The sequence below is a fragment of the Etheostoma cragini genome, chromosome 4 (assembly GCF_013103735.1).
Source record: "Etheostoma cragini isolate CJK2018 chromosome 4, CSU_Ecrag_1.0, whole genome shotgun sequence".
NCBI lineage: Eukaryota > Metazoa > Chordata > Actinopteri > Perciformes > Percidae > Etheostoma > Etheostoma cragini.
This window is the reverse complement of record NC_048410.1, coordinates 4188890-4204044: the sequence shown is the minus strand read 5'-3', so window position 1 is coordinate 4204044 and position 15155 is coordinate 4188890. Positions and strand designations below refer to the sequence as shown.

The following is a 15155-nucleotide window of genomic DNA, read 5'->3' as shown; positions in this document are numbered from 1 at the left end:
TTATTCCATTTTACATAATCAGTACAGTGTTCACAGTGCAAGGTACTTACTTCATTTTTCATCTGAAAATCTGTCCTGCAGTACAATGTGAGATAGTGTGTAAAATATCAATTCACATTCTAAGTCACCTACCTTATTCTGAAAATAACGCTATAAGACATGCAGTTACTATGCCAACAGCATGTAGAAAAAGCAATAAAAACACAAACACAAAAATCACCTAAGATATACACACAAAGTGTTTTTGTGCAAACTCTGCAAAACATTTGGAACTTAACTTTTATTATTAGATCGGACCACTGACTAGAGAAACGATGCGCTGCAAATCCTCTTTTGTACTCAGTCCTGTACCCCATCAACATAATGAGACAGTACATGCGGATAATCAAAAAATTACTGTCGTGTATCAGTGAGTAGTTAGTCCCCAACAAAACAATTTCATAATGTTTGACAAAAAATAGTTTTTTCAGGAGATCTCACAGTCTTTTAACACAACGCATTTTTTCCTCCACCTTAGCCTTCAGCTTCTTTCCTGTCACTGGGGTTTGATACACCGAGAGCTGCTACCTTCCTGACACTCAACAAACTGTCAAGTTTTAATTCTCACTCCTGGGAGATATTGTCTGTGTTGAGGGAAAAGCACACAACTGTTGTGGAATTCTTCAAGATGTTTCAGCCTTTTTCATCTTTTGGCTTTGCACTTTCATGAGCATAAAAGCCATGAGGCTTCAAGCTAGAACAATGCTATGAGAACTTATAGGAGCGGCTGTGCTTTCATAGTGACTTGAAAGTAGCTGTCCCTAGAGTTGCTGCAGATATGAAAATGAATGTATATGAGGTACTTTGTGTTTATGTGCCAACCATCGACCCAAGTATGAAACTTTTTTTTTTTTTGTCCGTTAAGCAACTTTCAGGAAAGTGGAAACGGGAGTAAGTTACACTATGATTAATATGTATTTGATAATTAAAAGGGATTAAAACACTTTTAATACACATTTAAAGTTACTGGTTTCGAACTATAAATGCAGTTCATGATCGCTCTGCTCTTTGCTGGACTGTACATTCCTGCAGTCTTTCTGTGTTCCACAGTTTGGGAAATAATAAGCCGGCTGATCAGGAAATCTGCTAATGAAAACTGTACCACCTTACTCACCTCATGTGTTTCCTTTTTTTCAGATTGGGAAAGCAGAAAGGTGCAAATCGGATGCCATACATTTGTGATTGAATGTGAGACTACTTTGACCCTACAAAATTGAAGATGATGTTGCTATGGAAACTGCTGGTGCTGCAGTCACTTATGGGGTGCCTTGCAGGTAAAGTATCTTATTAAGAACTTTTGATGCATGCCAAATCTGCCTTTGTGAAGTCCTTATTGCTATGTATTTGGGGCAGGTGACAGTATGAAAGCTGTCGTTTAGAAAGGAGCAACCTCAAGTAGATAAGTAATAAGAAAATATTTTTTTCCACTGAAGTTGTTGTGAAAATATGCCAATGCCTGCTGAAGACTCCAAATCACAGGCAATGCTTGTTTTAAATGTCTTTCATTGTAAACAGTTCCCAGTCACTTTATTATCCCCAAAATGTGATTGGGAACTGTATACAATTAAAGACAATTAAAATGAATTAACGCTAAAAAAATAATTTCCATTTTACTGAGATCAACTTAAAAGGTATCCTGTGGAGGACCAACTCATGAAAAAATTAGATTTTAAAAGTGGGCTGTGCATTTTTGCTAAAGCCTTCATTGTTTTTATTTTCCACAAGTTACAAGATGGATTTTTAAATGAAGTGTATGTTTCAGAAGGCCCTTTACAAACTAATTTAAATGTTGTTTGTTCGGTACTGCAGACTTAAGTTTAAGACTGACATCACTGACCCTTATTAAGCCTGGCGAAATTGTTACAGTAAGTCACCAGTCAATCAGTAATTCTGTTTTTGCACTATATGTTGAGCCACACCTAAGAAGGTTTTATGTCATGGCAGGCGATACAGTTTTCTGAATCTGAATCTGAAACCATGGAGTCCATCATTCAATCAGCTACTGTGGTGGCATCTCCAGAAACACCATGTTGTGGTATGATGAGACAAAGGGACAACATCAGGTCATTCATAATATTATGTATATTTTGGGTTCATGTTAATGTAATAATTCTTTTGAAAAAAACTATCAAACAATAATTTGGTGGCCCCCCTGGAGTAACTCTAAGGAGCCCCTGGGGTTCCCGGACCACCTGTTGAAGATTTTTGCCTTTAAGGTCCAGCTAAATGTAACACCTCCAGGATGAGTTTAAAGACACCTTCAGGAGGACAGGAACTCCCGGGAGTTGGGACGGCACTGCACAATAACGTGGTTAAACTGTACTGCCTGCTTAATTGTCTGCTCAACTGAGTATTCATTAAATGCTCCTGTGTAAGTTATCAGAATCTCCCAAAACCTTTTCAGGTATGTGAAATGAGTTGAGCTGCTCTTGACTTCTTCCTTAACAGCTACATGCTGTGTAAACAATACTGTAAATATTGTAGCGACAGTAATTCTTCTCTTGCTGTTAAAGAAGATTCCATTGAGGTAATTTTTTCAAATTGATATACAGTTTTAAAGAAGCAATGAGTTAACAGGAAACCATAACTTTCTAACGTCCATCATTCATTTACAGAGCAGTAAAGTTGAATTATAGCTTCATTATGCCATGGTGCCCATTTCAGCCAGAGGCTCTCTGGCATCGATCACATTTTGATGGAGGACTTTAATTTGTCTCCCTTACAAATAGGAGGGTCACCAGAGAGCATTGGTTGAATCACTCAGAGTGTTTAATCAACAGGTGTTATACGAATCAAGATGAAGAAAAGGCTCTATTGATGGAGTCTGAGTTCTGGTGAATTCCTCCTTCTCATTACTCAACACGCATTAGGCCTGGTGTGAACCCCATGCCCTCTTGTGCACATTAGATTATCAGATTTATCTAAGGGATTCTTGAGCTATATTGCATTGAGCTTGTGGTTTCTCTCTAGCTCTAACAGTCCAGTCACACAGCAGACAGCTGGTGATAATAAAACATCATGCATTGGGTGTGGTTGAACCCTCATGGAGGATATACCCTGTACAGGTTTTTTTCTTTTATGGAGGAATGCATCCAGGGTGCAAACATGATCTGACACAGATCAGCCGTCTAGTGATGCATATAATGAAGTGTGGACCGTTTTAGATAACATTCAAATTAAAACAGCATGCTTTCAAGAATGAAATGCATCATTGCTAACATTATTGTAATCATGTTTTTCCTGCATTATTTATGCATGGCGACTATTGAGAGCTGAAGTCATGGCGTCACATCTGGGCAACGTGGCTTCTTCATTTGGATGTAGAGCAGAGCAGCTACAATGATCCTTCTCGGTTTTTGATTCATGGCTAAATGACTGCTCAACGAAATCCATATTTATACACATCACTTCTCCCTCCAAATTTCAAAATTAAAGAGGGAATAAGATAGTTTCAAGCAAATGTTTATAAAGCACAACATTCCCCCACTGGCTCAAAACCACGCCCACAGTGTAAACTTGAGGAACGCCCATCAATGTACGAATGAGGGGAGGCCATATATTTATAAAAACATATGGAGTGATTCACATGGTATACTGTTGAGTGAGACTATATTCCAGTGATGGGTTTTATTTATTTGAGTCACTGGGATTTTGAATGAGGTTTTAACTTACAGAACCCCGAACCGCTGGGAAAAGCAGGGGTTAATAAGGACACAGTGGCTACATTTCTTATCTACAGTACAGAGCGAGAGCAGTGTAGTGAAGAGAGACCGCTGAGAATGCTGTGAACCACATCTGAGAAAGGGTTGCCCTTAGACTAAAATTGTTGGATCGTAACAATCTTTCAGGGATGCATATACTTAAACCTCCATAACATTAATGTGTTTTCAGCTGAGCTGGAAATGAACATCTTGGAGCATGTTTAGTATCCATAGGGTTGAGAACAAAATTATTGTACTAGCCCTCCCGCTTATTGGTTTGGGACACAACTCACTTAACAAAGGATAGTATGGCCCGGATATGGATTAGAGAGGTGGCTGAAAATTGACTACTTCATCAAACAGTAATGATGCACAATATTTAGACCTAAAAGGCCTGGCTTTAGTACTGTGTGTCGCAGAGTTTAAGAATGTATTTCTACGGAGAGTGAGGATTTGGGAACGGAATTGTACAGAATCAGATGTTCATTGCAGCTTTAGTTACACTCCTCACCCTCGGGTGTTATGCATTGATTTATTTTTCATGCACTAATGAATAATTTTAAATTAGTCACCTGCATGTTTTGCAGCTGACTGCAACTACAGACACCAATGTGTAACACAGTGATTAAGGGGACATTGGTTCATTTGAACTGACAGCTCAAATGATTTTGAGTGTTTTGAGATATTTTGTGATAATTTTAATAGGAATTTGTTACCTGGTTGTTACACTCATTTTATCATGATTCACATTTGTTGGAAAAGAAGGACAAGACGGAAACTGATAGGGTGAGGAGTGAAAGCCATGCCAGCTTTCCAAAATCAGTTAAAGAAAAAGATCAGAAACCTTTCTTTCTTGTCAACCACAAATGAACACAGAAAGCAGTCCCCTTGGAGGTCCCTGTGGCTCATCTACCAAACTGCAAGACGGATCATATTTACTATGCCAGCTGACTTACCTACGCTTTAATGCACATGTGCAGGTTTGTTCATAAAAGTGTGGGGCTGAATATGTCTTACTTTCAAGCATTAGTAAGAGAGAGAGTTAAAGAGAAGGACTGGCAAATGGGATCCAGTTATAGCTACAAACCGGCCCAAATGCAGCTGTCCACCTAGCAGACTGCTACATGTGTCAAACATTTCAAAGTGGGCTTACTACCCGGTAAAATCAAGCTACAGGCATTTTCAAGGGATTATTTTCTTTGCTTATCTGTAGTCGCACTCAATGAAGTGTTAGAGAGATGATTTCTGTAAATGTAGTGTTTTCCCTTTTTTATGTAAATCTGAGTAAGCATTCCCAAAGTGTTTCTATTACAGATATGAGTTAAATGCCTTCATGTTAAAACACTTACGTCCTTTACCTCTTTCAGGTAGGCCTGTTCATTGTTGTCAGTGATGATAATGAAGGCTCAGCCCAAACACAGTGAAGAAAAGGGAAAATGGGAAAAGTATATATTTTTTCCTAAACTTAACTGTCATCGCCGCATGACGCTACCTTTTTCTGGCTAAATTCCACTGTCATGGTCCCTGATAAAAGAAACTAATGTTTGTCTTTTTATACATTCATACATATTTAGTAGCAGTTCACAGCAAGTTATTAATTAACAAAACCATTGTGTTTTATTCACTTGCCTCTTTGACATATTCCACTACACCTCTGTGTCTCAGCACAGACCTGTTATTTAGCATAGTGAACATCATAGATGTAACCGATACTTAAAATTACATATATAGGTTATTGAATCAGTTCCCTACATACATACATTATAGATTAGACATTAATAAACAATACAAACTACACCTACATAAAAACAGATGCACACTCACTACACAGTTCTAAGCACTGCACATTTCTAAGAGGAGCTTGCTGTTGTATTTATGACAAACACTAATTGGGTTGATGTTTTCTAGATATTATTAGAATGTTAAATTTAAAGAATCAGTCATACAACAGACTGTACTATCACAGCATGATTTACAAGTAACTAACAAATTGAGCAATTAAACACATCATATCTGCATTAGTTATAATAAATGGTTGTATGTGTCAGCCTCTTTAGACTTCATATCTAAAGATAACTGCCTCCCGCTTACTGCTGATATAAATATATATGCTAATATGACAAAGCTTCCGCTGTGCTATGCATTATTAAGTATTTATTATATAATGTATGTTTCACTAAAAAGGGTCATATAGGATGCTATATCATTTTACTGTGTCTGAGCTTTTGTCACCTGAGGATTGTGTGCTGAGCACGCTTGCTTTTTTCAGCGTTACATAATTTATACTCACAATCTCTCCAGGGATCATCCCAGTATGATCAAATTTGTGCGTGCTGCTATGATACTTAACTCAAGAGTAGTTGCTAAGGTGTGTGTGTGTGTGTGTGTGTGTGTGTGTGTGTGTGTTGGTGTGTCGATGTGTGTGTGTGTGTGTGTGTGTGTGTGTGTGTGGGTGGCCCTGGGTGTGCACAGCAGATTGAATCAGTTCATAAGCATCTTCCGCTGAAATAGGAGTATCTGAGCATCGATATACATCTCCCATCTATCAGGCATTGTTTTGTGGAGCCCCAAGAAGAGTATTATTGCCGAGGTAACAACTAAATAAACAATGCACTGTATTTTCATCTATATCTACATCATCTATAGAAATAAGACAAATGTAAGACAAAAACGTAGGATAAAGATAAGATGAGATAAATACGAATTTATTCGAGACATTCATATTTTAGAGCAGCACAGGAGACAGGCTGAGAGAAAAAAAAACTATTTGAATGAACCGATAATAAAATACATAAGACATTGGGGAAATTAAAGATATGACATTAGCCATACAAAGCCATATAAAATACCTCAGACCAGTGGGTCCAAACCAGGGCTACTTGTACCTCAGGGAGTACTTCTGCAGTTCCAGGGGTACATGGAAAGATTGTAGAGTAGCTTACCTAATTTGAAAAAATGGAAATTAGGATTTGATTAAAATAATAGACCCACATATTAACATCAAGTTACCTGTAACAACTCACTCTACATGTTGCAGTTATGGAAGAGTGTCTGAAAACTAGTTTGCAAGTCAACACAGAAGATTAAAAACACAGTGTATAGTAATGAATAAATGGTACAGAAAAATAAAGCTAAAATTAACGACTAAACAATTTTAATGATTAGCTAAAAATAATGGAGAAACATTTAAAATACTTAAAATAGAAAAAGGTAAAAACAATAATTGGATCCATCCATCCATCTTCATCCGCTTATCCGGTATCGGGTTGCGGAGGCAGCAGCTCCAGCAGGGGACCGCAAACTTCCCTTTCCCGAGCCACAACAACCAGCTCCGACTGGGGGATCGTGAGGCGATCCCAGGCCAAGTTGGAGATATAATCACTCCACCTAGTCCTGGGTCTTCCATGAGGCTTCTCCCAGCTGGATGTGCCTGGAACACCTCCCTAGGGAGGCGCCCAGGAGGCATCCTCACCAGATGCCCCAACCACCTCAACTGGCTTCTTTCGACGCGAAGGAGCAGCGGCTCTACTCCGAGCTCCTCTCGGATGACTGAGCTTCTCACCCTTTCTCTAAGGGAGGCGCCAGCCACCCTCCTGAGGATACCCATTTCGGCCAATAATTGGATATATGGTTAAAATAGTTTGCTTAAGTATTTGATAAATGGTTTACATAGTTTCCTAAAAGTAACATCAATGAAAATTGAAAGATCTTCTGTTAGAGTAGTAGTAGCCTAGTAGGGTTGTAGAATTATGATTGCTGACCAAATCAACCTTAAAATTGACAGTTCAATGGTATGAACTATTTGGACTGTTATATGATGAATAGTTATGGAACACATATTGGGAATCGATTACGGGGTACATAAGTTTATTTTACAGGACTGCTGGGGTAACCTGGTCCTACCAGACTCTCGTACATTTCATTTGTATAGAGTCTGGCTAGTCTCCATTGACAATTCAATTCCCTTCAATTTTATTCATAGTATCAAATCATAACAAAAGTTATTTCTAGACACTTTACAGATAGAGTAGGTCTAGACCACACTCTATAATTTACAAATCCCCAACAATTCTAGTAATTCCCCCACGAGTAAGCAATTAGTGCAACAGTGGCGAGGAAAAACTCCTTTTTAGGCAGAAACCTCGGACAAACCCAGGCTCTTGGTAGGTGGTGTATGGCCTTGCCAGTTGGGGATTTGTTGTACAGTGGCAATAAGAGGCACAATAAAGATAATGGAACAGTGACTACAAATGGTAGTCGTAGTAGTTCATGTCATAGCAGAGCACTGCAGGACATGAAAGGGTATAGCGTGGCATAGCATGGCAAAGGTGGACGTAGCAGGACGCAGCAGGGTTCAGCAAGACACAGCAGGACACTCCAGGGCATCGCAAATCGACCAGGGTGTAGCCGGGGGGCAGCAGGACCACAGGGACAGCTGGACTTCTGGGAGTAAACTCCTTAAAAGTAGGTTAGTAACAAGGATTTCTGGGACAGGATGCGCAAAAATGGAAAGGGAGAGGAGAGAGCACCTCAGTGTGTCAAAGGAAGGCAATCCCCCGTCAGTCTAGAACTATGACAGCACAACTAGGAGGTTCTAGGAGAGGTTCCTCAAGAACACACTGCAAACCCAGAGTGTGTACTGAAGGAAAATGAAAACTAAGGGATTAGACTAGATCAGGGATTTATATATGATATGTCTACCCCAGGGGACTTCTGCAGTTGCCAGGGGGTACATGGGAAGATTGTACCCAACAAAAATAATTTTTTATTTAGTAAAAGAATATATCCACATATTAAGCTGTAACACCTGAACATTACATGTTGCCAATATGTAAGAGAACACTTATTGTTCAATTCTTTAAGCACCAGAAGTAAAATAAGGGATAGGCAAAAATCTCAAAGATGGATATTTCAAAGCCTTCAGACAACACACACAGCTGTACTCATTATTTTGTTCAGTCATATAAGTAAGTGGTGTCCTTGCAGTTAAACAGAACTCCAAACTACAACGTTTGATCTGTGAGTGTCCGACAGCCTGCCACTGTCTCTCTAGTGACCCTAAACAACATAACCACCATATTATTGCAACTATTACAATCATAATAATGCTATTATGTATTGCCCTTCTTGGTGACATGCACTATTTATGCCAATAAGTAATATTTTTTTTTCAAATTACATCATTATTTTGTGAAGTGTGTGTTTTTTTCTCTATGCTTCTTCAAAACCAGTGGGTGTGAAATGGACCCTATTGGTTAAAACACATTCCATATATCAGTGTCCGGGCTATGAAAAATGAATATCCCCAGCCCACTGAACTACTTATGTGCTGGGATGGAACTATCTATTCTAATAGTTCCAAGAAAGCATGACATATACATGCAGATATTCTCCAATCTTGTCACTTTGAACCTATTTACGAAGTCTTTAACGTCCTCAAAGGCTATCCTTAACTTTCTCCGGGTCTCAACTAGCATCAAGAAAATACATTTTCTTCAAGGTTCATGTGTGGCAACTGTATATGTTCCACTTGCAGAGCCTTGTTTATTGTCTTAAACAATCACAGAGGACACTATTCGTAACAAACACCATATAAAGTCTAAAAAAACATCTGCACTATTTGATCCCTTTCCTCACACGATGATCTTCTGCTTTGCTTTCACGGGCAGACTGTTAGAACATGTGAGGAAGTAAATTAAAACCTTATTTCACATATATTTGACTCATTTAGGTGCTCATCTACCTATTTTTATTTATTCACGCTCTATAAAATCATATACTGTCTGTCTATACTGAAATTGGACTAGAGTTTTTTTGTTTTCTTCTTTAAAGTGTCACTTGTCAGCACCGGAACTGCTTTTTGACAGACCAAAGCAGCTCTTCTGTGAATACTAGCTGGAGAGTGGGAGCTCAGAGACAAATAGGACGCTGATATCCTCTCATTTGTAACCCTTCTCTGTCAGTTAAGGCATGCTTTGGATTACTGCATACATATATTTTTAGATGATTTCCTTTTACACAGTAAAATGGATCACAGTGGTACAGCACACAGATACACTGATTGACCTGATTTAACATTGTAAACAGAGGGAAATGGTAGACATGTGCTATTAAAAACAACCAGAGCTGGAGGTCGACAAAGTGGGGGGGGGCACCTTAAAAAGGATTTTGGGTGGTCCTGGCCAAAAGGACAGGTTTAATTTAACCTTCTTTAAATTCATTAGAAGTAAACCCAGTTAGGAAACAGTGTGTTTAAGAGTTATAATCTAATTATGGTTTCATAGTAATTACTTCCAATAGGCATGGTAGACAGATCAAAATCAACTTACTTATTAAAAGTTTATCAATCGGAGAGTGAGAAGTATGGCTACGGCTCTACTGCTATTATTAAATATTAGTTCAAAACGTGCCTGTTCTGGGCTGATTGCTTGGCCTCTGGTATTGCTGCTTGCAGCTATCTCGAAAACAACTGTGCACCCAACGCTGCACATTCATTGGGTCCTGAGCAATATACCTGTCATGACATAGTTGCATGCCCTAGCAATGCTAGATTATAGGCGTCATTTGGGTACAAAAGCTCACACAAATATTTCACTGGCTCTTTAAAGTCCCAGCCAGCCATTTCTGAGAACAAAATTGTTCATTCTGAAACTTTGAGATGTTTGAGTTCGGCTATGTAACATCTCTGGTCTCTCTGTCTTCATCTGTTCATGAATGTACTGTAGCGAGCAATGGATAGTGAGCTGTAGCCTACCCTGCATACCGTTCACAAGTGTAACAGTTAGTCAGGGTTCCCTTTCTATACACTCCACAGTTTGTCTAGAGCTTGCACTTGACACTGCACTTCCTTAAGTCCTGAGCAATACACACGCTAATAAGTCGATAGAATGAAAAACCCTTTAGTGTCTGCATGGGATACACCTGGCAGAGCAGCAGCTCGACAGTGGCACTGTTAGAGAGCAGTATAAAAGACTGAAAATCCGCAGGATGCAGGTAAGGGTGGTGGATAGGTCAAACATTGCAGGACGTTTACTCAGGAGACCGGGGTTCGAGTCCCGTTCAAGTCACGTTCTTGTCCTGCGTGTCACTGAAATGTACATTTTGTAACCAAAACCACTATCTTTTCCTAAACCCAACTGTCCCGTTCTTTTGCTGCATGTCAGTTAAACGTACGTCCCGACCAAGCGTGTCTAAATATGACGCCAAAGGGCTAGACTAAAGTCCTGAGACCGTCAAATAGTGACGCCTAGGGTACCGACCTAGAGCGATAAAATGTGACGCCAAGATTTGCGCGTCTCAATATGAGGCTAAAGGAGACTTTTTGCGTCAATAACAAACACTAAAGGCGCCCGACCAAGCATGGGAGTGAAAATGTGTTGGAAGGAACAGAAGTCGAGAAAACTGACAAACAAACAAAAACAGGAAGGCAGGCAGGCAGTCTTGAAAACTGACAATTTACCACCAGTAAAATACAAGATGATCAGCATCAGTGTTTTCTTCATTCTCATCATCATCGTTATGCTCAAGATTGTTGTCATTATTATTGTTGTTGCCACATTTAAACACAGCTGTCATTTATACAATCATCATAAACATGATTTATGCTAGTTGTCACAGCACCATACAACCAGCTGGGTTTGGTGAAATTCTGTGAGCACAAAGAGTGTTTTGGTATTGAAATCAGTGTAGTAGATATGTTTATACTGTCCATTTGCCTTCAGGTGTTCATTTAACTAGTGGTACTAGTTTATCCAAATCCAAACTCTTATTTTAAGTAACTTCCAAGAAAATGCTGACCGATACAGAGATTTTGGTGCCAGTACTGATATTGAAATATGGGAGTTTATAAAATCGGGAATAGATATTAAGGTCATTGTGGTCAAGTTTATTTTTAATACACAAAAGCAGTTTGCACAGTTGCACTTTGAATTGACTTGCTGTTGAATTGTGCCATGCCTTTATGTACTGAATTGCATACTTGTGTATTATACTGCTTTGTCTTGCGTAACATTTTGCATAGTAAGTTAATACCTGGAAAAGGTTTTATAGAATTGTTTTTGGTACTTCTACATTATACAAAGGTTATACACAGGCCCATAAGGATGAATATGTTTTGGAAAATACAATTCATAAATCCAAACAATTGGGATATCCCAAATTAAAAATGTCATGATGAAAGAGTTGAGGTCAGCTGTTGCAGCTTAGAAATGTCCCTTTTGTGTAATAATGACAATATAGAAAATGGTTGTGTTTTTGAATGTCAGCATCTGCAGCCCTTTGCCGTGGCTTCAGCAGTCTGTCCTATTTTGCTATTTGTGATGACCGTAAGCTTGCAAACAGTGGTCAAGTACATACTGTGTCCTGCTTAGGGCAGGCTATGACTCACGCAGTGAATCCAGTCTTGGGGTGACACATGGCTAAATGGCTGCACAGTTCCCCCAGCTATGTGTCTCACTCAGCAGTAATGCTCCCCCAGACTTGAGCTGCTAAGCAGCTCACTGCGCATTTTAGTTGAATACTTGCATTGGCTGCACTTCTGAGACAGTCTCAGAAAATGTTGTGAAATGGTGGAACATGGTTGACAGGTTGGGGACGTGAATAATGTGGAGAATCAGGTGAACATACAATTTTTACGTTCTTCATGTGAAAAATGTGGCTAATGGTTACAATTTGTTTAGAAACTTGGATTGAGGTTAGCCTCACTAAAAGGGAGCTAGTTGTATAAATATAGATATTGCAGATAAATTGTATCGGTGTAGGCCTAAATGTTGGCTGACAATGTATAAAAAGTTCAAAATGGCTTGTGGTCTCATGCAGTCATACATGAACCTTCCTCAAATGCACTTCTTAGCCTTGGTTGATGTAATTTTGCATGTAACCTCATTTTAATAACATGGCTATATTTAGATCGCAGGCCTCCTAGCAAAAACATAAACTGCTGAAATATAGTGAAACATAGGATAGCATTCACATACATTGATCATTGGCTAAAACATTCAGTAGAGTTATGCTACTGTCTAATCAGACTTGCTTGTCATAAAATACTGTTATATAACAATATGTCTTAATGACAGATAATCACACCTAATAGACCTATGTATTATGCATTGTCACAACTCTTTACATTATGCGATAAGTTTCTCCAGCAGATTTGTAATTGTGCGAAATGGATCAAATTTTTCTGTAGCATTATTGGGACAGACATAGATAGTGATGGGAATAACAGTTACTAACAGCGTTACTTTTTTCAGTAATAAGTAATCTAAGTGATTGTTCTTCCCATCTATAATTGAAGCTGTTTTTCTCATCAGACCAACTAGATCTCTGAGCCAAGAGGCAAAGACTTTTTTTCTTCCTTGGTTAGTGAACATTGCACGAGACAAGCTCATAAATGCTGACGATTGGCTGAGGTTGAGTAAAATGTCATGTTAAGCCAATCATAGGTAGAGTTGGGCGGGTGCTTCAAAGCACAAATAGTCGGACACATGACGAGCAACACAATTGAGTCAGTCAACGAGAGACCAGAATGGTTTGAAGGTTATGAAATTACGGGGAGGGGGAGGGGAAACTTTTCCTGCTAAAGATTTCCCACCGTGGTCAGAAAACACAGGGGGGACACTTTGTTTCTGACTCTAGAGTGAAGTAGCCACTCTAAGCTAATCGCTGTCACTCTCTCACTTCTCTTGGTCACCCACACACACACACACACACACACACACAGACACACACACCGTCTAGACGCACACATTTTTGCTATAAAGTGCTTAATATTTAATTTTGCCCAGTTGTGGCCTGTTGAGGGGCAATACATATTATACAATACAATACATAACAGTTCCAAAACATCTATGTTGTTATTTGTATTGATCAACTGAACTTATATCTACATACAAGGCATTTGACTGGAGGCTAGTCTCACTTTGTCCCCCAGCAGCATTAAAACAGTTTAGATGTACGCACATTGTTTCTGTTAATAATGCATTGTATTAAGTGCCCATTTAATTTTTCAGATTTATCATAACTAATGGAACATGCACATGTATTTTAAGTTCCATTAAAGAGGGGTGGAGGTGGGGTCACATTTGAGCATTTAAAATTGTACATCAAAGTAACGCATTAGTCACTTTCTGATGTAACTGGTTATTTTTATAATTTGTAACTGAGTATGTAGTTTAGTTACTTTTTGGAAGAAGTAACTAGTAACTGTAACTAATTACTTTTTAAAAGTGACTTGCCCAACACTGCATATAGATGACTTGTAGGCCTAATTATGGCATTTCATTAAAGAGACCCCAGTGGAGGTGTTATGGTAATTTTTGCTCAAGCATGCAGTGAAAATACTGCTCCATTTGGCCTGAGAGTAAATTATGAAGTGGCTGCTCTTTCGATAAGAAACTCCTCAGCTGAATTATTGCACAGCACCCTGATGATTCCCACTTCTGTTGTGCTCCCATAAAGACGATAGCAATCTGATGTGATATCAAACGTAAAAGTTCAGGTTCAGCAACAGACAGCAGCTTCCTGTTTGTGTTGGTGACAGGTTATGAGCAGGAGGGGGACTCATTACCTGAATTTCAAAACATGCTTTAAAAGTAATGAAGTCAGATGGCAATCTACTCAGTACATTAAGTTATTGATGGCAACAGATGGCACTCTTTAGCATATCAAATAGTCCCTCCTCTGCCAGTTTGCTGACTTATTATGTGTGTTTGTTTTGGAGACGAATGTTTCATTTAACAGTAATGTAATCTAAGTTGGATTTCTTCTTCTCCAATTACTGGCAAGCTCTGACTGAAGTAGAGAAAGAAACAAGTTGGCCTTTTTGATGGTAGACATTCTGACATGTTATAGCAGGGGAGCAAAGGTTTAATTAGTAAACACAATAATGACTGTTGTGTGCATGCTGGATCACTGACATGTCTTACTGTGACATTTACACGAAACCGAGCCATTGCTAATGTTTAGTTGCATATTGTGAAACGAGGTACTATTTCAGTTGCAGACGTTTGAATTGGCTTGCAATTAAAATCCACTACGAAAAATGATTTTGTGGGAAGCACTAATTGACATTGAATGCAATGCCTTGAAATTAAATAGGATTATTTTTGTTAATTGGAGTTTGTGTTATTGTGACACACGTGCTGGACTACGTGACTTGACAGGAGGACTGATGCCTCTTCCAAGTCGGCCAATAGTGAATCAGATTCACTTAGCCAATTAGCTGTGTGGCCCTGTGCCGTGTTTCCTCAGTCAGTGTACGCATTATAATCCTCTCTTGATAAAAGAGTTAGTAACTGTGTTCTTGCTGCTAGCGCTGACCCTGACAATCAGTTTGTTGTAGGGCTGCTCGATTTTGGGAAAAATCATAATCACGATTATTTTGGTCAATATTGAAATCACGATTATGTAACACGA

The 15155-nt window shown here is 39.0% G+C and overlaps 1 protein-coding gene across 1 annotated transcript in view; it reads left to right on the top strand.

Annotated features, from left to right (window-relative positions):
* The window catches only part of cntn4 (contactin 4), a 140518-nt gene that overhangs the window by 14039 nt on the left and 111324 nt on the right, over positions 1 to 15155 (top strand). Inside the window, exon 2 of the mRNA XM_034868476.1 lies at positions 1177 to 1313. Coding sequence (XP_034724367.1) covers positions 1259 to 1313 — 55 coding nt within the window. The 5' untranslated portion in view covers positions 1177 to 1258. The remainder of the gene's footprint in view (positions 1 to 1176; positions 1314 to 15155) is intronic.